The sequence below is a fragment of the Truncatella angustata genome, assembly GCF_020726525.1.
Source record: "Truncatella angustata strain MPI-SDFR-AT-0073 chromosome Unknown BKA67scaffold_11, whole genome shotgun sequence".
Taxonomy (NCBI): domain Eukaryota; kingdom Fungi; phylum Ascomycota; class Sordariomycetes; order Amphisphaeriales; family Sporocadaceae; genus Truncatella; species Truncatella angustata.
In genome coordinates this window covers 477,689-501,083 of record NW_025763391.1, presented here as the reverse complement: position 1 = coordinate 501,083, position 23,395 = coordinate 477,689, and the positions used below count along the sequence as shown (strand labels likewise).

General features: G+C 50.4%; 7 protein-coding genes across 7 annotated transcripts; 3 read left to right on the top strand and 4 right to left on the bottom strand.

Annotated features, from left to right (window-relative positions):
* Positions 1-866: 866 nt before the first annotated feature.
* BKA67DRAFT_664486 (uncharacterized protein) lies at positions 867-1,898 on the bottom strand (the record flags this gene model as incomplete). The annotated part of the gene is made up of 3 exons (XM_046108386.1): positions 867-1,461; positions 1,616-1,656; positions 1,776-1,898. 3 exons carry the CDS (start codon positions 1,896-1,898, stop codon positions 867-869), a joined length of 759 nt encoding a protein of 252 aa, XP_045951918.1.
* Positions 1,899-2,819: 921 nt separating this feature from the next.
* Positions 2,820-4,515, top strand: BKA67DRAFT_111542 (fatty acid desaturase-domain-containing protein). The gene is made up of 3 exons (XM_046094899.1): positions 2,820-2,970; positions 3,025-3,986; positions 4,053-4,515. The coding sequence occupies exons 2-3, from the start codon at positions 3,191-3,193 to the stop codon at positions 4,382-4,384; spliced, it is 1,128 nt and encodes a 375-aa protein (XP_045951917.1). The 5' UTR covers positions 2,820-2,970; positions 3,025-3,190; the 3' UTR covers positions 4,385-4,515.
* A 2,454-nt stretch (positions 4,516-6,969) lies between these two features.
* BKA67DRAFT_664484 (glycoside hydrolase family 61 protein) lies at positions 6,970-7,891 on the bottom strand (the record flags this gene model as incomplete). Its single annotated transcript, XM_046108385.1, has 3 exons — positions 6,970-7,074; positions 7,146-7,713; positions 7,788-7,891. 3 exons carry the CDS (start codon positions 7,889-7,891, stop codon positions 6,970-6,972), a joined length of 777 nt encoding a protein of 258 aa, XP_045951916.1.
* A 1,453-nt stretch (positions 7,892-9,344) lies between these two features.
* BKA67DRAFT_664483 (uncharacterized protein) lies at positions 9,345-17,851 on the bottom strand (the record flags this gene model as incomplete). The annotated part of the gene is made up of 13 exons (XM_046108384.1): positions 9,345-10,181; positions 10,237-10,557; positions 10,626-14,138; positions 14,206-14,612; positions 14,771-15,363; positions 15,415-15,565; positions 15,615-16,323; positions 16,378-16,534; positions 16,598-16,688; positions 16,753-17,095; positions 17,150-17,418; positions 17,481-17,625; positions 17,681-17,851. 13 exons carry the CDS (start codon positions 17,849-17,851, stop codon positions 9,345-9,347), a joined length of 7,707 nt encoding a protein of 2,568 aa, XP_045951915.1.
* A 1,045-nt stretch (positions 17,852-18,896) lies between these two features.
* On the bottom strand, positions 18,897-20,709 carry BKA67DRAFT_664482 (cytochrome P450; the record flags this gene model as incomplete). Its single annotated transcript, XM_046108383.1, has 5 exons — positions 18,897-19,597; positions 19,665-20,264; positions 20,319-20,378; positions 20,448-20,598; positions 20,647-20,709. The coding sequence occupies 5 exons, from the start codon at positions 20,707-20,709 to the stop codon at positions 18,897-18,899; spliced, it is 1,575 nt and encodes a 524-aa protein (XP_045951914.1).
* An 841-nt stretch (positions 20,710-21,550) lies between these two features.
* Positions 21,551-22,417, top strand: BKA67DRAFT_111382 (uncharacterized protein). Its single transcript, XM_046094896.1, has 4 exons — positions 21,551-21,943; positions 22,004-22,023; positions 22,081-22,192; positions 22,255-22,417. Exons 1-4 carry the CDS (start codon positions 21,715-21,717, stop codon positions 22,302-22,304), a joined length of 411 nt encoding a protein of 136 aa, XP_045951913.1. The 5' UTR covers positions 21,551-21,714; the 3' UTR covers positions 22,305-22,417.
* Positions 22,173-23,328, top strand: BKA67DRAFT_111379 (uncharacterized protein). Its single transcript, XM_046094895.1, has 2 exons — positions 22,173-22,649; positions 22,721-23,328. The coding sequence occupies exons 1-2, from the start codon at positions 22,291-22,293 to the stop codon at positions 23,175-23,177; spliced, it is 816 nt and encodes a 271-aa protein (XP_045951912.1). The 5' UTR covers positions 22,173-22,290; the 3' UTR covers positions 23,178-23,328.
* Positions 23,329-23,395: the final 67 nt, after the last annotated feature.

Sequence of the window (23,395 nt, the reverse complement as noted above, 5' to 3'; positions counted from 1 at the left end):
GAAGCGGCGGCCTCGTCGAGCGTACCCGACATAATGTAGTAGGCAACGGACACGATTCTCGCAGAAAAGGGGTCGCCCGCCGTCAACATCGTCTTCGAGTCGCAATCCTGCGTGCAGGAGTACAAGTCTGCGGCTCAGATACAGGCACGGCGATCCGTGGAGCAAAAGAGAGTAAGTTACTGGTTGCCGCCTTCATGTGGGACTGAGGAGGCCCCAAAGTTCCATGTGGGCCCTAGGCAGGGGCTAGGGAGGTTTAGGGGCCGATGTGGTCTGTATGTACCTACCCCAGGTTCACCTAACCTAGGGCGTGAGGCGTAGGGCGTAGGGCACAGGCCACAGGGCACAGGCCACAGGGCTGACAAGGGACCATCGATCGGGTCCGCTTAAACTTCAACAGCTGCATTGGTACCATATCCATTGCGGCCACCTCGTCTGGGCGAGGTGGCGTCGGTCCAGACTCATCACTGCTGTCTGATCGCGATGCAAATGTAACAAGACCTGATTCTACTGGTGGACGATCTTCGTGATCGCGGCTGTAGGAGGGGGTTGTCTGGCATTTGATGAGCCTCCGTGAGGCCCTGAAGCCCTGAAGCCCTTGAAAGACTCAAAGTTAAATGTGATCACATCATGTTTGGTCACTTTCAGGGCGTGTTCCGGGCGGAAGAAGTTGAGCAAGTCATAAATGTCATTGATCTGTTCGTCAGCCTGGCTGGCAGGGGTCTCTTGCGCGTGCGTAGTGCGTACAACCGTAAGACCGTACGACCGTACGAGCATCTAAGTGGCTTCCCATTTCTCTTCTGCCCCCGTCAAAGAGAGAAGAGCTCATGTCGCCGGGGCTCTCAGCTAGCCTCAGCAGCAATGACTACCTACAAGTCGGTCTCGAGCTTCCCGAGGCTTTTGCCCAAGTACTCGACGCTGCTGTCCACGTCGAACAGCTGCTTCAGGCCCTCCTGCAAGCTGTTGGCAACGGACTTGGCCAGCTCGGACGGTTCACTGCCAACCTCGCCGTCGTTGAACACCTCGCTCATAAACATGACTTCCTTGCTCTCGGCCGTGACCAGGGCCTGAGCACTCTGCCTCCAAGCCAGATGTCTCGTCAGGACGGTGGGTCCCTGCGCATACAAGATCTCCTTGGCATCAACCTTTGCAGGCGGGGCGTCGGGAGCGTCGAGAGGCACGAAGGTGTCGGCGTCGACCTTGGCGACTCGCAGCTCGAGGGGGTCCGACTTGGCCTTGAGCTCGTGGAGGTCAAAGGCGCCAGCGGTGACAAGGTGCTCGATGCTGACGCTGTTGTAGAAGTCTACGGCGGGGGAGATGGGTCGCGGGGCCTTCTTCTCCTTGAGGACGCGCTTCAACAGGCTCTCGTTGGACTGGGGATACTTCTTGGACGAGACATTGGCGGCGTTCTTGAGCTCGTTGCGGTAGAGGGCGATGCGGGGGTGTGATTGGGCGTTGGCTAGCCTGTAGACGGAGGGCATTAGATTAGCTAGCTTCGGAGGTGGGTTGGCTTTTCAGTTCAATGGGGGGGGGGGGGGGATCGAAAGTCTTTCGGAAACTCTTTTCCGTATACGGATCCGCGAACACACACACACTAACAGTGTATAAAGGTACTTACTTGTTTGCGGTAAAGTACTCGACCGTCTTGTCGACCACGCTCTGTATCACGGGCACGCAGCATTAGTAAGAATGACCAGGCGAAGAAGAAGGAGAAGAAGAAGAAGAAAAATGAGACAATTGCTCGTCTGGCATCCGCTTTGGTATCGGCTCTATCATACCTGGACGTGGGCAGCGGTGTTGGGATTTTCACCGCTGTTGACGAGGCCCTTGGCGATGACAACCACCACCTGCATGCGCGGGAGCAGCTCTGCCACCTCGCTGGAGACGATGAATTTAGACATGTTTCCTGTAGTAGCAGCAGTAGTGCTAGTATACTTCCTGGTGGTGTGTTGTTGCGCAGCTGGAGGCGGGACTTGGAAATGGACTTAAAAGAATGGGGGATTACGGTGAAGAGGCTGCTGATGTGATGTGATGCGATGTGATGGTGGTGGGATGTGGAATTGCTTCAATTGAAATGGCTGGTCTCCATGGCTCATGGCGGCCCGTTGCGGGGGAGAGCATTGCGTGAGCCTGCTCACTTCTATTCGCCCGACGTCCCTCTCCCTGTCCATCTTCGCCCTCCGGCCTCCACGTTGTCTTCCAATAATTACAGGAGCTCATGAGGCAAAAGCAAAAAGACCGACCTCGACCCTCCCTTCGCAAGCCCACTCGCACCCACCCGGGTACAGTACACAGTAAATTAGCGGGCTTTCTTTTTGAGCCCCCCTGTCGGATAGCGCCTGTCGGCTCTGAAGGAGACTCCCAGGTGGCTCGAACCCCTGCACCACCTGGCGGGGCCAGACATCTCATCCCTACAAACTAGTAAGCAGCTCCCCAGAATTCTCCCAAATTACTGTAACGTTATTACGGCACCAGCTTCCCCCACGATCGCTTCGCTCCTGTCTGACTTGCAGGAGCCCCCAGCTCACTACTTAGACAGAGATGACAGGCCCGCCAGGCCAGACGTGAAGTTGTCTCAGTAATAAACTGAGGCTTCGAGGCTTCTGCTCGTACCACCTCTCTCAGGGTACCTCGCCCATGTCCTACTGCCCGGATTCCCGCGAACCCAGGCATCGTTCAGACGGCCATCGGGCAATAGAGGACGCCCTGTTTCATCCATGTCCTGTCCTAGACACAGGCTACATACCGCTGCTCACATGCAGTCATCAAAATGATAACATACGATCGTACTTTGGTCGCTGTCATCATGCGGCTCCTTGACACCGCCCGAAAGGATCACGTCAGGTGTGGCTTTTCGAGCTCATAAGTTTTCAGTCTATGCTAGGCTAGAAATGTATCAAAATAATAGTAAATCTGTCAATAAACTCGGTTAAATGAAAATGGAAAACCTATTCGTGTTCAGAAACACCAATAGTAAGTCGAACCCAAACAGCCCGGCCTGCGTGACTATTCCCAACAAAGGGCAAGATACAAAGGATGTGCCACGGCAGTTATAAACAATGAGTTCCCGATTTCTTTTATACCTTTCGCATCGGTAGAAGCACCAGACACTCAACCACTTCTCCGACTCCTCAAGCACGCAACTACATCACGCACAGCCATCACGGCCCAGACAGCAACTCCCACCATAAATATGCCTGAGGTCGAACAGCTCGAGGGCGCCGCCGGGAAGCCCGTGCCCGTCACCGAGGCCCAAGAGTTCCAACACGCTCTCGGAGTGGCACACACATTCCGCTCTCGAGACAGCGGGAAAGCACTCCTCGCCATTTTTGTCAACTACGCTGTCATGGGGACATGCATCTTTCTCTCAGAACAAGTCCACGGCACCCAGTTCTCCAGTGCCGCGAAGTGGGCCGCCTATGCTGCCGCCTGCCTGGTCATCTCCTCCAGGATGCGCGCCTTCGAGAACCTCGTCCACGAGGCATCCCACTTCAACCTCTTCAAGACCCCGTCCATGCACTACACCCTGCAGTTCCTCTACGCCTTCCCCGTCCTCCGGGTTCTGGAGGACTACCGCCGCTCCCACCTCATCCACCACCAGCACCTCGGCGACGCCGCCAAGGACCCCGACCTCATCCGCATCTACGAGCTCGGACTCGACAACGTCACCGAGGACCCGGTCTACTACCTGTTCGCCATGCCCTTCTCGGGGTACATCCACTGGGAGTATCTGACCACCACCTTTGTCGACTTCTGGACCTCGCGGGCCGCCTGGCCCAGCAAGGCAGTCTTCTGGGGGGCGGTTCTGGCTGGCTCGTACTTCAACGAGACCATGGCCTCGCGCATGGCTCTGTACTACGCGGTGCCTTTCTTCTTGGTCCTGCCCGTCTTCCGCTACTGGGCCGAGATGTCGGAGCACTTGGGCATGGACATGACGGGCAAATTTGGAAACTCGCGGTCCAACCTTGGATTCACGCACAGGTGGTTCAGTAAGTTCTTTTCCTCCTTCCGCACATGTTGAACCAGATTCACTGACTGGATGCCCTCCCCTGTAGTTCACCCCCACAACGACGGCTTCCACGCCGTGCACCATCTCCACGCGCAGGTCCCGTTCCATCAGCTCCCCCAGGCCCACGAGGCCCTGATGAGCCAGAACGAGGCCTTCCGAACCAAGAACGTGCTGTCTACGGGGGTCGTCGAGACCCTCCGGCAAGTGGTGAGCACTAAGATCGTGACTAAGGGCACCCCTGAGAAGCAAGCACACGGAGGATCCCCTGCTCAGAAGTCGTGGTTTGCCCCGCTCGAGGCTTGGCGCAAGCTAGTATCAGTCCGCTCGCAGCGGCAGACTGAGGGCCCCACAGCTACTCCCTACATGGCTCGTATGTAACTCGACGCTGGGAATTGGTATTAAAACTCCGGAGGGGCTTGTCCCCGCGAAGGCGATCTGACAGAATGGACACTGATAGTGCGGCTTACATGTTTGAGAGAAGTCGAACGAACCATGGCTTCTGAACGGGGCAACCTGTTGATATATGTTCCGGAAGATGTAGGAAGACGCAGAGGGCTATAAAAAAGAGATTTAATGAGTTTTTTTAGGATGGCGCTCTATTGGGATGGCGTTCTGTTGCTTGGGTAAATATTTGGTACAATGGCAGAGAAGATAGAAAATCTAAAGTTTGGTTCTTGCTCTTTGTCGAAGGAATTCATTTCCGTTAATGCCGACCAACTTTTCAATAGGCCGGAGAATAGTGACCGGTCGATATCTAAGCAGTCGAAGGTGCTTACCGCGGATCAGCATGCTAGGGGACGTATAATTAACAGCATGATTATAGATAGCTTTGCATGCTGGACTAGTCTAGTCAAGACCAACTTAGTCTAGACACTAGTCTCGTCTAGTCTGAAGTTGAATAACTGTGGGGATGTGGGATATGGGGACGGTATAGTCAATCTGTCAGAGTTTTGAACCACGAGGGCACTGATGCCGTGGATGGTCCACTCTCAAACCTCGACTCGAACCACCAAGAGTCGTCCGCAATCCGAGTACATATCGATACATTGTCCCACAACGGCTGGAACTTGGCGGTCGCCCCAGAAATATCTTTGGAGTCTAGGCTCATGAGCCGTTAGGTTTAGTTTGATATTACCGTCAGTTATGGAGCGTATTAGCTCCAAGCTGGCAGCGTACTCGTCCTCGATTTGGTATATTTGGGACCCCCGCATTAACAACCTAAAGTGAGACTATCGCACCCAATCAAGCGGCATGCATTCTTTGATGACATCCGTATTTGGTTTTAATTGCTAGGGCCCTCCCGAAAGAGGGTGGAACTGCTTACGCCGGATTCCGCCCTGGCAGATCAGAGGTTCTGAAGAGCAACATTCGAGTCGATCATGACTTGGGAATCGTGGTTCGGGATGGGGCGCGTTCGTATATCGATGTCTACCGTTCCGCTGATTTATCGAAGAAAGCACTAGAATTACCCGGCTGGTCGCTCTACGGCAAGAGGTACGGTATTTTGCATATGCTTCCTATCATGGCCTGGTCAGCTGCGTACCAAATTCCAATGTATGGCCCAGATATCCACCTGGGCAACCGCACTCCGTAGCAAAGATCGATTGGCTCACAGTAGCACAGTAACCACCATCACTAAGGGCTATTGTGCCGTGGAATGGCATTGGTTGCGTCCGCGCCTGGTTCGAGATTCCTTATGAGCCGACATGGATTCACTGCAACAGTGAGCAGGAAGAGCAAGAGTTTTACAGTGAATCCGAGTCAAAGGGAGAGCTTGCTGTATTATCTTAGAGATATCTGAAAGATATTCAGGATAAATAAGAAGATACAACTCCAAGGGCCCGATGGTCGACGGAACTACAGTCACAAAGCGTTCGTAGTATATTTACAATATGATTTCAAAAAAGAAGGTGTAGCCGGGAAATTGAAGGTGGCAGTCTGAAATATTAAAACCGTGCTGGCCGCATGCTTTACGAGACGGGCCACGTACAAAGTCATGGTCGTTCAGGATGGTAGCTGTGGAGACTATCGTTGATCACTGAGACACTTGGGCCGCTCTATGATATAACATGAACTGCACAAGGTGAAAAACACGAGAGAATGATGCAATGAGAACGTTTGCCTGTTTTCGTGGCTGCGAAAACCCTGACTCAAAATCCCTAATTCAAAATTGTGTACAATAAGTGCCACGAGTACTGAATGATACTTCCAGGCGGGGGCGTGCAACGGAGGGGCATCAGACGGAAGCGATCTAGATGCCCTCGCCACTCGTTCTATCAACTCGGATAGAGACCCTCTAGGGATAGGAACAAAGTCACGTCTATTTGATCAGGAGTGGTTGAATACCCTCTTGCGTGACGCCCCGGTACCATGCGATGACATCGACGATCTGGTCTCGCGCAGCCATCATGTCGCCCAGGAAGCCTTTCGAGAGACCGCCAAGCAACACTACCCGACGATTTGGCCAAACTACAGCAAAGGTTCACGGCACGTTTTGTTTGAGCATAGTAGACTGGAAAACATCATAGGACACGCTCTGGATTTGCCCACTGCCTCCAGTGGCTTGATCAGACGTCTGCTGTGTGGAATGGTTGCGCTGAGGAACGAGGTATCGCACAGGAGCTTTTGGCACCCCTGGAACCTCGATTATTTTGAGGGGACCTGCGGAATATACTGGACCGATCTAGGGATTTCGATTTTGAGAAGGGAGTTCCCCTGTGTGGTCGCCTTGAGGTTGTGCATACCATTATCGATATGATACACACCATGACGAAATCGCACCTTGACACCATCAAAGAACTAGCTATGATTTAGGGAATCTGCTTGATTTATAGGTGCTATGGCAATAGGGTGATTTATGGGCGCCATGGCGATGGACACGCTATAATTCGCCGTTGAGTAACTTTATATACATGAAGCGTTTGAAATGCCATTTCACCTGCCACCATACTTGTTCACGCTCACTATGCGATGAAGTGCCTAGCCTTCTTAGAGGCTCCAGTTCCCTTGAAAACTGCAGGACCGGGGACCGTGTACGTTTGAGGAAGAGTGTGGTCGTTGATGTTAAACTAATTCATTTCGTTCAGTCAGTCAACTGGCCCGCTCAGCAACAATGAGGGGTTGTCGCAATCCAACTTACGCTGATGTTTGGGTCAGTCTGCTTAGCATATCCAGGAATGGCGACCTTCTGGCTGGCGCTGGCCTGGGCCGTGCCGGAGCCCGCCACCGTGATCTGCGCACACTCAGCATACCACTGAGGCGCCTTGGCCTGGTGTAGCGCGATGAGCTCGTGGCGGATCAGGTAGTTGCCGGACGCGAGGCCCTGCGGGATCGTGCTCGTCCAGCCCTTGTTGCCGCCGACGAGCTTGGCGATGTCCCAGCCGCTGGGCGTCTCCGTGTCCAGGAACACGGTCTTGCCGTCGCCGTGGAATCCGGCCTCGTCGATCTTGAACCAGCCCGACCCGCTGCCGTCGCAAGCTGAGAAGTCCCCCGCGCACTTGTACATCCACACGATGATCGGGCCCTGTGAGTGCGTCCACTGGCTCCAGATGGCCTGCACCGAATCGCCCGGCTGGACGCTCGCCGACAGCTTGGCCGATGTGCCTCCGTTGCAGCGGAGCTTGCTGTCGGTGGCGGATGTCGTGGGGTTGTAGTCCGGCCACTGGCGTTGAATAACAGGGTCAGAGGTAGGCGAGAAACCCTGGTAGCTGTGAATTATAGGGCTGGTCAGCTTTCTGGTGTAAGGAAGAATATATGAGATACGTGAGACGACATCACTAACCCGGGGTACTTCGTGCCGGCGATAACGTAACTGGTGACAGCACCGTGAGCGGCTGCCTCTGCTGCGAGCAGGGCGACAGTGGTAAGGGCGGAAGAAAACAACATGATGATGTTCACGGATGACAAAAGGCACAAGCAAGATGCACGAATGAAACAGAGACAGAGAAGAGTGCGTACACCGATATCTGGAGTGCGCAGAACGAATGTGACAACCAGCGAGCCTTTAATATTGCCAAACCAGATCTTCCATTACCAGTCTCCAGCTTGTATTGAACTCTTGTGACGGCATATCATTCGCTAATACAACTTTCTTATCCGATGGCTGTTTTTGAACAGGAGATGGGGAAATCGCGGTCGTGATTGGGTTTGCCGGGCCCACTGGGTCAACGCTCCGGCTAATATACCATGGCTCATGACCCAATCCACGGTGCCATCTTCCGTGATGCCGAGAAAAATCTATATCCTGCGGATTTGATTCGTTCAAATTAGTCTGGACCTTGTTGATCCGAGCTCAAACTGGAAGCTTCACGGAGCGCTGCGGCTCATGCCTTTCTGGAAGTCATATACACGGCACCTTTTCGGGGATTTATATACACGATGCAACATATCCACTGCGGTACGCTCTTTGAAATCAAGTTATTTTGAATGCGCTCTCTCGAGTTCAGTCTCCTGTTGAGACCCTCGGATCCATAATCATCAGACTCTGAGGTTAGAACATTAGGTGAGAATTATTTTGTCATGTGGGCGAGACACTATGGTCTATGCGATTAATGTTCTGGCAGATGTAAACCTGTTCGCAATTGTGCTGCGCGTGTGACATCCCAACTCACAGAATATGTCATTATTTGATTATGTATGACGATCTAAAGTCGTCATAACTGTTCATCGTACGGGTATCTTCTTGCTCAACCTCCAGTCAGGGCATTGAACTCTTCAGCTAAGCGATTGGTAGTGCTCTTATGTAGGTCGCTTAGGGGAGATACAAAGAAAAAAGAAACGGAAACGTCTCGCAGGGTTCGGGGAAGCACGAACCTGCGCAAAGCGAAAAAAAATCGGGAAACACAGTCATCCTAGATTCGACGAGCAAGTTGCGGTTCGGCTTATCAAGCTGATAGCGGCTTACGTTGAACTCATCTGCATGGTCAAGCCTTTGAAACCAAGATTTGGTAACTTTCTTTACTACGGCGGCTGTCTAAACATCTCGCTGGACATTAATCAACCATCATTAACAAAAAAGGCAATTGCTTCGCATTAGTGGACAAGCGCAGCCCCAGCCGCTGAGGTGAGAGAATGGGGTCGATCAGCCGGTCAGAACTCGGCGGCTTGCTTCGCGATACTATCCGTACCGGGACCAAACGCTCCGCATCTGTTGCTTTTGCGAGCACGGCCGAGGCTCAGCGCGTGGGGAGCTTCGACGTCGACATTACGGCTTGAGTCAGATAGCATTGATGATGATTTGAGCTTTAGGCTGCCAGGCAGGTATCTAACTCCGAGAACCCGTGAAGCGTCGCTGAAAGAAAATATTCGAGACGCCTTTCATTTCTCATCGTCGTGGTCTCTACACGTCTAGTATCGCTCTTTCCACTATCAACTTGCTAATCGCAATGATTGGCGTGTGCCCCATGATTTCAAACACTGCCACTTTCGCATCAAAATCATTGATAAACCAATTGCGCAACTCCACAGCCATCAAAGAGTCCACGCCGTAATGCGAAAGAGGTTTCTCGGCTTCAATGTACTCCGCAGCCACGGACAAGGCACGTGCCAGTTTTCCCGCCAGTGCATTCACTACGATCATCAACCGGTCCTCTGGATCCTTTGCTTCTCTGAACAAAACGACATGCTCATTGGCAATACGAGATCCAGACGTTGTTTTGGCTTCCATCACATTAAGAAAGCCAGAAAACATTCGGCTTTGAACTTGAGCGATCGGAGTCTCTCCACGCCGAAGAAAGAATGCAGGCGTCGTGGCTCCAATCAGAACTTGACTTCTATCCGCTCCTGGCTGGCCATAGGGACTTGAGGGATCGCAGCACAAGTCAAGCAGAGAAAGGAGTTCGGCCTCCTCGATGGGACGCATGTCTCGCGCCTTCTCCCTATTGCGCTGGTAGAGCTCAGTCTCGGCAATGATCCCGATAGTTCGCATCCAGCCAATATCGAGCGAGACGGCGGTGTCGCCAATTGAATTGCGATATCTCGCGAGAGCGTCTTGGAAGGTACATCCAGCGGCATAGTTGGACAGTGAAACTGTGCCATACAACCCCGAAAGGGAGGAAAGCAAGACAAAAAAGTCCAGACCTTTCGGAAGCAATTGATGTAGATTCCAAGAGGTATCTAGCTTCGAGCGTAGTGTGTAGTCCCATCGTGAGTGTGGTAGGGTATCGAAGATGCCATCCTAGACTATTGTTATTACAGGTTCAATGGTTCAAAGTGCATGCAGTACAACATACCTGTAAAGCCATTGCGGCATTGATACAACCCTTTATAGGAGGCATTGAGCTAGCACAGGTACTAAGTGCCGAAACGAGAGCCTCGTATGATGTAGCATCACAAGTTAGCACCTTCACATGCACACCTCGACTTTGCAGCTGTTCAACTGCTTGACTGCCTGCAACGGTTTTCATTCCCGACCTGGATAGGATAATTAGATGGTTGGCTCCTTTGTCGACCATCCATTTGCAGATTGCCCGGCCCAGACCGCCAAGCCCACCGGCAATAAGATAGGAAGCGTTTGCATTCAGTCTCCAGTCAGACTTATATCGAAGGAATTTCTGTTTTCCCCCACACGAGTCAGAAATTTACATGAACAGTGATTCACATAAAGAGATAAAATACTTACCGGAACGCTCTCTGACGGCTTGACCTGAATAATGTTGCGCCCGGCATTGATTCCACCCTGCATAGCCCGGAAGGCATTTTCAACTTCTGAGGTTCCAAACAGGTGTAGCGGATAGGGATATCTGATGATGTTACTGGCAACCAAGTCCAAAACATTGTGCATCAAGTCAGACAGAAGGGCTGGCCTGGTCTGCGCCATGTGATGCAAATCGACAGCAGAAAAGCTCACGTTCTTTTGGAAGTTGGCCATGGGTAGAGAGGAATTGGACGTTATGTCCGCTTTGCCGATTTCGATGAAGCGGCCATATGGTGCGATTGACTCCCACGATGCTCGAAGGCCATCTCCTGATAGTGAGTTTAGAATGACGTCGACGCCGCAGCCGTCAGTCAATCGTGAGATGCCTTGAGCGAACGAAGTATCGCGACTGTGGAATATGTGGGTTGGGGCTAGATCAAACCTGTCCACCAGCAACTGTTTCTTGGATTGGGATCCGACAGTGGCGAATATCTCAGCGCCGCAGTATTTTGCAATCCAAATAGCCATTTGTCCTGTGGCCCCAGCAGCAGAATGAATCAAGATTTTCTCTCCCTTTTGCAGGCGGGCCATGTTGATCAAGCAGTGATATGCTGTACATGCCGGATTTATAAAGGACACAGCTTCTTCAAAACTCATAGTATCAGGTATCCGGAAAACAGATTCAGCATCTGTCCTGATGAGTGTACGCATCGATCCGGGTGCGCCAAGGCCGACACGATCTCCAGGACTCAGGTTGCAGCCAGGTCCCACTCTCGTCACAACCCCGGCGGCATCCCAACCTAAGTCAGTTCCTTTCACACGGCCTAGGGCAACAAGTACGTCTCGGAAACTCATCGCCCAAGCTTTCGCTTCAACTTCTAGCTGTCCATGGATTAAATCTTCACCTGACGAGGGATCCTCGATAAATTGAAGAGTATCAAGCAACCCTGACGTACCAACGGAAAGCACCAAAGGAGGCCCGATTCCTAAGGTCTCAGACTTCTTCTGAGGTTCAACTGAAGCCCGAACTTTCTCGTCAACGTCAACATCTTCCACTAGCCTTCCACAGGTAATATGGCCACCGCGTACAATAAATTCAACCTCTGGATCGTCGGTGCCGATGGATGCGTCCAGAACTAATGAAATATAGTTGGCGAGGTGCTCAAATTGGTTCCCGGGCACCGACTCAATGGATAATGAGATGATCCTTTTTTCGATTGCTTCCGCCCTCACAGTCCTTAGTAAGCCCGTAATGGCGCTGTAATGCGGGTAATTCGCATGTTCTGGCCACGTTGATGTGACCCAACAAAGATTTGTTACCTTTCGGATGAGCTGTTGGACGGCAATAAAGTCCGCCTCGCGCACTCCAGCTAGGAAGGGAGCTGTAACTTCAACTAAGGAAATTACGACTTCCTCGGCAGTCAAGTTTGCTTGGTGTATATCGCTCAATGGCAGAGTCTTTGCGGAACCGAACTTCTGAGAGAGTTTCTCCGCTAAACACAATTGTTCCATATCTGCGGCGTTAACCAGTAAGACGAGTTTAAATCGCTCCTGTTCGGCTGGAGGCTGCCTGATGGCCGTCGATACCAAAAGACTAGAGAAATGGCATGCGTCGTTTTGATAGTCCCTGAGAGCTAAGTCATTTCCGGAGAACCCAGTCCGTCTAAGTGCATCATCCCACTGCTTCTCCGTTATGGCGGGACTGTAAGCGCGATATTCCTCCTCGCTGAGCCACCAGCCAGGAAGTACACCAAAACCGATATTTGCATGGATACTTTCAGGAGCTATAATTTCGACGAGAAGAAGATGGCCACCAGGCTTGAGCAGCCTGCGAACATTTCGTAGGGTTGAATCGAGGTTCTTAGTCGCGTGAATCACGCCACCAGCGATTACAAGATCATAGGTGCCATTTTCAAGGCCTTGCTGAGACGCGTCGGTTTCCACATCCAATGTTCGAAATGAGATTCTATGCCCATCAAATTCTGCTCGAGCATTTTCAAAGAAGCTCGGAGAAATGTCGGTGTACATATACTCGCCGTATCTGGTCGTTCCAGTTTTGTGTTCAAGTTCATGTAAGGAAGATAAAATGTGGCGCGTCATGCCTCCCGTTCCTGCCCCTGCTTCAATGATCTTCAGACTTGGATTTTCGTGAGTAAGAAGTTCCATGAATCTATGGAAGCGTTCGTCGCATATGTGATCGAATATGCTTCTGTAGAAAGAATCGGCGAGACCTGTCGAATACACAATGTCCAAGGCATCTGTCTTGCCAAGAAGAATTGCCTTGAGATTGCGAGCGACGACTGGAAAGATCCGCCATCCTGGATTCTCGCTTTCCGTCTGGCTAAAGATATTTTCCACCTCGCTGTTACCCGGAAGGGTTGATCCCTGGGTTTGGAAATCTTTAATCTGGTGTTGTAGGGAGGCGATAAGCTTCTGAAGGTGAGTTGGTGCTCTTCTGATATCGGCTTCAGATAAACTCTCTAGGACACTACGAGCTGCCTGGGTTAATGCTGACTTGAGCCTGCAATAAAACTTTATCATCTCTGTCTCCTTTTGAATATCCGAATCGTTGCAACAAAGGCTACTCAATTCGTGTGGAGTCTGTAAACTCAACAGTGGCATCCACTCGATTCGGTGTATCAATCCGTCATTCTTGCTCTTTCTTTCCACAGTGTTATTACTGGAGACCGCTGAAATCACTAGCCGGCCAACGGTGCTCAATGGGTTGCCGTTGGCCGAGATGATCGAGATGGAGACTTCTGCATGTGCGCTAGTAGTATCGGTCACAGCCGATGATACTTGTAGAGGCAACGAATCGTCCCAATGCTTTGCTGATATCCAAGTGTTGAACAGTTGATATGGCACCATGGTCGCTATTGGTTGAGAAAGACCATGTGAGACTTGTACAAGACTAAGGTGAAATCCGGCATCAAGAATGGTAGGGTGGACGAGACTTTGTACCTGGGAATTCGATGATGTTCTTGTGATTCGAGCAGCGGCCAAATCCTTTCCGTTCCACCGCATGTCATCCAACAGCTGGAATGAGTCCCCGTAATTGAAACCGTGGTTCTTACAATAGCTGTAGAATTTTCGAGAGCCGATGTCCTCAACACATGATTGCAGTACATTATGGTGTTTCTGGCGTACGTGTTCAATCTGAAGTTTTCTTTCGGTACTCATGCCAGTCTGGGAGTCGAGCTCCTCATATTGGGCCTGGATCGTCGCTCGGAAGCAACGACTCCAACGCTGTTGATAATAAGCGTATATGATTACCTCAAATCTTGTTGATTCTTTCTCAAAAGGCTCCTGTAGACGTCGGAGGTGGACCAGAGACTCCGTCGCATCTGCCACAGACTCATTCACTATTAGTGGATTGAGGAAGTGGGCCTCCTCAATGTAGTAGCCGAAGAGTTCGCGGTCAGTATATGCCACCTGTTTCACGGCTTCGGTGGCCATTACCAGCATTCCGGCGCCCGGAAAAATGGCAGTTTCAGTTATCTTCATGCACGGTTAGCAAGGTCGAAACCAACATGAAACCTAGAGGAATTGCAAACCAGTGACTTACTCTATGATCAGCAATCCATGGCATTGATTCCGTACTTAGGAGATTTCTCCATCTAGGTTCTAGAGGGTTCCAATCATGGACGCGTGACCCGAGGGTGTCGCTTGGGACTGGCGCACGGAGTCTAAAGTCTCGAGCCAATCTTGACTCTCTCCAGTATCTGTGGGAATGGTCAAAAGGATATTTTGGGTAGTCGATCAAAAATGGCACTGGTCTCTTTTTGCAGGCTGGAGCGGCCTGATATTGATTCACTTTGTTGATTGATACCGGATGGCCGAGACAAAAGAGCTCGCCTAATACAGAGAGGACCGTCAACATAGCCGACTTGGATTTATGCAGGACAGAGTGATATCTAGGTCGCTTTGTGTCTGGAATTCCTTGAGTTAGGATGTCCTTGATCGGACGTTGCACTAAATCCTCCAGAGTCAGTGATTAAATCTTCTTAATTGGTCGGAGGGAGGTCTTCGGGAGTATTGTGAAACAGCCATAAGGATGAGAGCTTCTGACAGGCAATTTCAACCACGTAAACATGGTAAAACAGGTCAACGCAATTCGGAAAGTTGCTTACAAGCAGAGTGAGGGCCAATCTCAATAATGTCGGTAATATGGCTGGTTTTCAATCGCTGATCTGATACATCTATGAGAATATTTGAGACCGCCTCTGAGAATCTGACGGGCGAAACTAGATTTTCAACCCAATACTGACTTTCAGAGAGTCTGTCTGAGTGGATAGCCTGTCCTGTAACAGACGAAATCATAATCACCTTGTCACTTGCGGACGTGTCTCGATCTAGAGAACCGAGGGCTGCCAGATACATTGGGCCAATTTCGTCCATCGCAGGTGAATGATAGGCTACTCCTGTGTTTAGCTTTGCAGTAAAGATTTCATCCGACTCAAGATCAATCCTGAGTGTATCAAGCACACCCTCATCGCCTGAAATAGTAACATTGAGAGGGCTGTTGATACAGGCAATGTGAATGTTACCGCCAAGAGTCACGTAAGACTTGTTCTGCAGGTAGGATTGCAGAGAGCCCTCGGACAAGTTGACCGACATCATTCCCGATTTCTGCGCTTTCTCTGCCATCAACTTGCCTACCAAAGAACCGCGATAAAAGGCTACTTTCATCGCTGACTGTAGGGTCAATGCTCCAGTGGCATACCTTACCAAGAGTCAATAGAACCTTCGAAGAGAATACGATGAGAAGACTTACGCAGCAGCAATTTCCCCAGATGAATGTCCGATAACGGCTGTAGGGATTATGCCTAGGCTGGCTAATAGTGATAGTAATGCTAGCTGGATGGCAGTGCATAGTGGTTGGCCATACTGAGGTAGATGGATGTTCTCACGGTTGTTTAATTCATCTACCATGGTCAGCAATCAAGTTAACGTGATAACGAAACGCGATAATACCGTAGATGGACCATTCACATCCCAGGTCCTTCAATGTACTGTCAGCCTGCCGGAGAGTATCGTCGAAAGCAGGGTATGACAGAAGTTCCAGTCCCATTCGTGCATATTGAGCGCCCTGTCCAGTGAAGACCATTGCTAAGCTCACTCGATTGGATGCTCGGATAGGTCTGGGTTTGGCAGCTACTTTGTTCGAGGGGGAATTTTTCGACTCCCCAATTACGGCAAAGGCACGCCAGGTCATCAGAGTCCGCCGAGCTGCTAAGGTATACGCAAGACAACTCAAGTCTGCGATTGAATACGGGAGACCTTGTGCGTAATATCTCTCGTAGTTTTGAATTGTACGAGCCATGGCGCCTTCGTCATGGGCTGACCAGACCAGTAGATGGGTTGGCCGCGAATCAAACCCACTTTCTCCCTGCTCTTTAGACTGAGGATCCGGTTGATCAAGAACAGCACTTATCTGATTGACCCGAGGAGTGAACGGAGTCGAAGATGTCTCACTCATAGACTGCACATAACCTTGACGATACTCCTGACTCTCTGTTGTCGTCAATAGGCAGCAATTATGTAGACCTATTAGGGAGCGCCGCAGCAGGTAATGGTACGAGTCATCGAGGATGATATGGCAATTCGATCCGCCAAAGCCGAATGAGTTCACAGAGACACGGCGGAGGCTGTTCGACGGCCAACTCACACTCGTATCTGGTACCTTTTCAAGTCAGTATCGGAGAGATCGTATGGCATTGGGCGGAGCAAGACATACTATTAGAGATGCAGAGTCGCAATCGATATTTGGATTGGAATACTCAAAAAGAGCGTTAGGCGGTATAATTCCCTTTTCAAGTACCAATATTGACTTTATTATTCCCGCAAGGCCACTCCCTCCCTCCAAATGGCCTATGTTTGGTTTCACGGAGCCCCTCAACAGGATGTAAGTTTCTCGATTCAGATATCAAGGTACGTTATAGATTTCGATGGCTTACACATAAAGTGGAGACTTGGCAGAACGATAGGCTCCGAAGACCTTTCTGATTGCTTCCATTTCAGTCGGATCACCAATGGGAGTTCCGGTTCCTAAGATTTCTTATAAGTTTCTTCCAGGTTTAATCACTGACGGAGCGACGCGTTAGCTACTGACCGTGAGCCTCGACATAACGAGTGGAGTCGAATTTCAGATCTGCTCGGCGATATACTTCACGAATCAATTTTTCCTGGGAATCGGAGCTGGGTTGCGTAAGACCCGGGGTGCGACCATCCTGATTAGAAAGCGTTGCACGGATTACAGCTCGAATAACATCTCCATCTTCGACCGCATTCGTTACTGGTTTAATGATCATGGCAATGATACCTTCCCCTCTAGCATATCCATTGGCGCGATGGTCAAAGCTGTATGAAACACCGTCGGGGGACAAGAACGACATGTTGGATAAAAGAGTAGAGCTTTCCGGGCTTAGCATGACACTGGATCCAATCACTACAGCCTTGGCAATAAATGTGAGCTTTTGAAGAGATCCTCTTGAAATTGATTTACGAACCTGTGACGCACTACCATTGCGTAGAGCTTGACACGCAAGGTCTAAAGCCGTAAGACTGCTAGAGCAAGCTGAGTCGACATGCATACTTGGGCCAGTAAGGTTGTAGAACCAACTGACTTTGTTTGCCAAGAGCGATGGTGATGTCCCCGTGATTGCAGTGCGCGGCATGGTGTCAGGATCCTTGGCGAGTAGTCTTGTGAAGTCATCGGCCATCGAGCCAGCGAAAACACCCGTCCGAGATCCCTGGAGGCTTTCCATTGAAAGGCCGGCTTTGCATTTATCAGCTATAATGTCTGAATTCCAACACCATCTGGGTAAATATAATACTTACCATTCTCAAATGCGTGATATGTAGTCTCCAAAATCCATCGTTGTTGCGGATCCATGGCCACGGCTTCTTGGGATGTAATGGAGAAGAAGGGTGCATCAAATGCAGCTATATCCTGACTTAGGAAATGGCCTAAGCGTGTGGGAAGCTGTAAAACATGTCAGTATAACGAGGGACAATGGAAGTGACTATCGCGTGGTTACCCGATTTGGCATCTCTTGCTTCCCATCGTAGAAAGACTCAATTTGCGCCCTGTCCGCGGGCCACTCTGTAGCCAGATTCCGTCGAGATAGGAGGGCATCCCACAGAGTCGCATCATCTGTAATACCTTGTGGAAGTCTGAAGGAAAACCCGATGACTGCTTGAGGATCCATGTTCGACATTTAGCATCAAAGTCAAGATCGGCCTGCAATTTCGCCCGGGTGTTCGTGGACGCTCAATTTAACTATGTCTTGAGGGGTGAAGCGAATAGATCAGCAGCTCTGCTGGTGCAAGTCCTTTTGACTTAACCCTACGCGCAAGGCTGGCGACGTTATAGCCACGTTCATAATATGCTGAGACGCATCGATCGTCTAGATTGCGAACAGTACAGGATGTCCTCTGAGTTGACGGAGATCGAAGATTTCCCGCATCATTGCTATCCACTTCGAATGCACCCTTGGTTCTGTTTGGTTGCGTGAAACGCCCAGTGAGATCACAGGTAGGACAATCACCGAAAAGCGTTTCAAAAGTCAATCATGGCCTTATCCTATTTTAGCTCGACGGCGGAAAACAAGAATAGAAATGTAACATCGAGTTCTCTGTGTGCCCAACAACTGTAAGGCCTACGATCAAGTAAGCCGTGGCATAGGCGGGGCAGATCGCATCATTCACACTGTTCGGTACATGCACATGCGGCTGTGGAGTCGCACATCAATATTATGCCACGCTGGCGGTATTACCGCGTATGCGAGGCAGAATTGAAATAGTATCAAATCGATGGTAGCGAACGATTTTGCCTCATACGTTTGATCGGAACATGAAGGGATTAAAGAACCGCCTGAAGGCAATTGCAGGTTGTATTAGGGTCCGGGGTTGGAAACATCCATCTGCGTAGTGCGCCGTGGGGGCCCATTGTCTAGTGTAGAGGCCAAGTGGCCCAACCGCAAAGTATCTATGAGGACCCGGATTCATGAATAACTCTCGGACTTTCAACCGAAATCACATCCGAGATGCTTACCCCTTCTCTCGGCGCGCCGATGCCGATTTTCCACCACAGTCACATGCTAAAAACTAGACTTGATTTTCATCCCGCATCGACAGGGTCTTAACGCTATTGGATCACAAAGTCAAGCGTAAAGATCACCCTGTGGGGAATTTACAACGGCTCTCGACTCAGTCTCCAGGTCTGACCAAGCTCGCTCAAAAGAACAAAGATGATCACCGAAGGTCTTCGCAGTAGTTTCCCCGTGGCATGAACCTCAAGTATGGCCCATCATGCCGGGATGTGATAACGTCGTAGAGCTGGAACTCGCCGGTTCGTCCTCTGCCGCCATGCGCACCTTCCCGCCCAGAACCGATTTCGCCAAGGCTCCCACCGCATTTCTCAAAATCAAAATACCATAGCGTTTTGGCTACGAGGAGACTCGATTCGAGATATGCCATCGGCTTTCCGGCACACGATCGCGCACCGACTGAAAACGGAGTAAACGCTCTCTGTGTAGCTGATGAGGCGGCAGATTCGGCTTTCCATGAAGCATGTTCATCCTCGCTGTGTAGCCAACGCTCTGGCTTGAACTTGAAGGGCTCAGGGAAGTACTCCTCGTTGTGGTGGATTGAATAGATATTGACGCCGACGTGAGTGCCCTTGGGAATGACGTGGCCATCGACCACCAACTGTTCCTCATTATTCTGATCTGCCTGTTGACGCCACAACGTACCACCTATTGGGGGCGACATTCGCAATGCCTCATCGATGCACGCACGTAGGTATCGACATTGCGCAAGTTGCGGACCACCGTGAATATCTCGGCTCGACTTGAATGTTGTACGAATTTCCCTGGACAGTCTATCGTAACAGTCCTGGTTTCTCGATAGATAGAAGAATAAGGAGGCCATAGCAGTTGACACAGTGTCACCGCCTATTTTGTGGTTTCCACCAGTCAGCACCTCTGGAAACACACCTTGGGCATTGGTTAATGCACGTACCAGCTGAGATGAAAAAAAGACTTTCTGTAAAGAGCTCACTCTGTTGAAAATCGGCGGACTTGGTTTCCAGATCTTCCATGACGAAGGAATAGAAGTCGTTTTTCCCTTTTGCATCCTGCGCAAGACGTGTTGTGATCATTCTCTGGACCACGCTGCGCAGCTTTTTTCGTAGTGGGCTCCTTTTAAATAAAGCATCAAGCCCAAGCTTTGACAAGAATGGAAAGTTCATGTAGGAATTAATGCGGAAATTTGCAATGGAAAACCCGCTCACGACGCAATAGTGTTCATCGTTTACCTGCAGGTCAAGGGGAAAGCCGAAGGCCAACTGAGCAACGACATCCATAGCAAGTCGCCTACAACGCTCCGTTAGGTTTACAGGAGTCGAATGGGCAGCAAAGAGCTGTTTTAGAAAGATATCAATCTGCTCCGCCAGTGTAGGTTCAAATAGTCGCATGGACCGCTCTGATAGCGCTGGACCGATGATCTTGCGTTTGCGAAGGTGCGCATTGCTGTCAAGGGAATTGAAGATAAAAGGGACACCATCGTTGAGGGAAAACAGGTATAGATGTGATTTAGTGACTTTGGGGTTTTGGTAGATGTCTACCTTAGTGATCAGGACTACCACCGCCTACGGAAGCGCGACGCTGTACTCACCACGAAGCGCTGTAGCACTATTAAATATCAATCGATCAGGTCCATAACGCATAACACTCCCTGGTATCGGCAACAATCGTATTAGCATCATTGGCCATACGCAAGGCTTGAGGCTAAGCTATTTGTTACCGTATCGTCTGTGATCTTCCCATGTGGCCAAATGGAGGCACCTTCGTAGAACATAATAGCCGGCATAGGAATCAGAGATCCTGGCCAGCAGCGGGCCAGGGTAACTCTTCAGGGGGTGCGAAATAAGGTTATAGCTGGCCTTGAAGATACACTGATAGTTTTGGTCAGGAACAACAGGTCAGCCTCACGGACGACTTACGTAAGGAATCAAGACACAGCTAATGTATCCGATGACGACAGCGAGTGCGCTGAGATTTCCCATCTTGTGTGGCAGACCTGGGAAAACTGAGAATAATTACAGAAGCGCGGAAAAAAAAAGACCTTTCATCGGTGGGAGATTTGTACAAAGTCTTTTCTGACAAAGATGGTAGCGAAGCAAGGGATGTCTCGGAGTATCGCTGACATTTTCAGCTGTATGCCAAGGCAGCCTACAGACTGCTGTAGTACAAATTGGCTCGTTGACTGTAGGCGACTCCCATAGATCGGCAATGTGTTGGTGTTGGTGTTAGTGGCTGGTGGTTCCCTCCAATCGCAATCACTTTCCACTGTCGTTGGAGGGAGGGATTGAGCCAGGGGCAGGGGGTGGGGAAAGGCGGTATCTTGGGAGACAGGGGAGACATGCTGCATGCAAATTGCTCCTCCGCGCAATCATATCATCTTTCAGCGTCTCTACTGCAAGTTGTATGGATGCGCACAAAAGAACGAGTCTTTCGTTGAGCGGCAAAACCCTCGGCTTCGGGGTGTTGCACTACGCATGACTGCATGCTGCATGGCATCCCGGCACTGTGTTGTAATGCATCGCTCCAGCTACCTAATCCACTGAAGAAAGGCTGGCTCACGTCAGCTCCCATGGGCGGCATCCTTCCAAAATCCACCCATGCAAGATTCGAGCCACATATACATCGGTGCAGACATCTGGCACAACAATTCGACAGCATGATTGGCTTGCCTAGCTAGCAGTGCAGTGGGCAATCCGTCAATGCAACACATGCTCCCAGCCCTGCCTGTTCTGAAATAGTGATATTCCTTCGAACTTGCAGATCAGGTGAGGCTTAGAGTAACTCAATGCCCCCCCTCGCAACATCAAGCGCTCGTGTCCCAATATATATGAAAAGAGTGAAAGAACCAAAATACACCCGGGTTTTTCTCGAAGTTCTAGTTTGCTGTCACCAGCACACCCAGTACATCGAGCTTATCCGGTCGGGTCTTGGTGCGGAAGCCAAGACAACAATAGCAAATTGTTCAACATATTCGAACTTCGAATAAGATGGACCCAGATCGTTGGAACTCTCTCACACCCGCGCAACAAGACGCTTTCCTCAATGGTCCCGCTCTAGCACCACCGGCTGGAGTCAAGTCGAACTTCGTCGACCCCCCAAACCATAATGCCACGGTTATCGGTGTTACTACCATGTGTGTGGCCCTCGCGGCCGTGATGGTGCTTTTGCGGGCCTATTCGAAGTTGTGCGTCTCGAAAAAGGTCAATATTGAAGATGGTAAGCACTTTAACCAGTGTCGCCCGCGAAAGCATTTCTGACGGTTCATTTTTACCCTAGTGCTGGGTCTCATAGCATTTGTATGCATCGCGCGCGTTGTAGCGTCATGATCATAACACTGACGTTGGCGTTACTAGGGAACATACGTTGGGGCAATCTGGAGTATCCTCCACGCTGTTCATCTAGGTGGCTTCTTTGTCCATCAGTGGGATGTTACCTTTGGGGTGTTTCAGAACGTACTTTACGTGGGTGACTTCACTCCCCAAGCTCTCAGCATCTTGCGTCGTACATGTCAAGCTCACCCTCTCCAGGTTTATTTCTTGATTCCGGATTTCTACGCCTTCACCATGTTATTTGCTAAAACGGCCATTATACTGGAATGGATGCGCATCTTCGTTCCCAAGGGCACGCGTAACTTTTTCTTCTGGACATGTCTATCGATACTGTCCGTCAACGCAGCATTCTATGTTGTTGCAATATTCATCATAAACCTGACATGCAGACCGGTACAGAAGTCTTGGTATCTGATGACACCTGGTGTCTGTTTTGGTGCAGAAACAAGACGGCACTTTGACTTTTCCTCGGCATGCATCAATCTTGCTCTGGATATATTGATCTTGTTTTTGCCCCAGCGTACTATCTGGACGTTGAATATGCCTTCCAAGAAGAAGATAGGTGTATCTTTGGTCTTTACTATCGGTCTCGGGTAAGCAATCGACAACCTCCGCTGCGGCTACCGAGGTTTCAAAGGTTACTGACCAGTGTTGTTCGTTACAGGGCATGCGCTGCTGCGTTGGGACGGGTCATCACCGGACGGACTTTGTTTGGAAGTCAGGACAGGACTTACGATGCGGCTGCTCCAACACTGTGCGTTCTGGCAGAAATGACCTGCACCTTTCTAGTTTTCAGTTCTCCTGCCATACTGAAGGTCTTCACCAAAACACGGGCTACCATGCAAATTGCTGAAACTTTGAGGTCATGGTCCCGCATTTTCTCTCGCAACCGATCCGTTGGCAGCAATACATCAGGACAGAATGCTGGCATGGAACCTGGAGCTTATCGCAAGATGCATGAGAATTCCGAGCTGCCGCTTGCCCGTCTGAGCAGACCAGCTGAAGGAGGTGCTAAGCCATGGGCTGGAGGCGCTATCCATGGTGGCAGACAACGTGATCACGATGATGAAATTTTGCGTTCAACTACCTTGAGCGCGGATGGTCATGAGTTAGCTAGTTGACAGCACCATAATCAGCATCTTTGGCCACAGAACTCGGGGCTGATGGAGCCCTGAGTCACACTCGAGTTACAGCGAAGAAAAGTTTTGACGTACCTTGTTTCTAGTATTGACTTAATTAGATATATATATATACTATTTGAAGCATGCCTGAAACATTCGAACAAAGCTCTTACTGCTAGGTGTGAGTCTATCTAGCCTTTGGCATCTGCCCCTGCGCC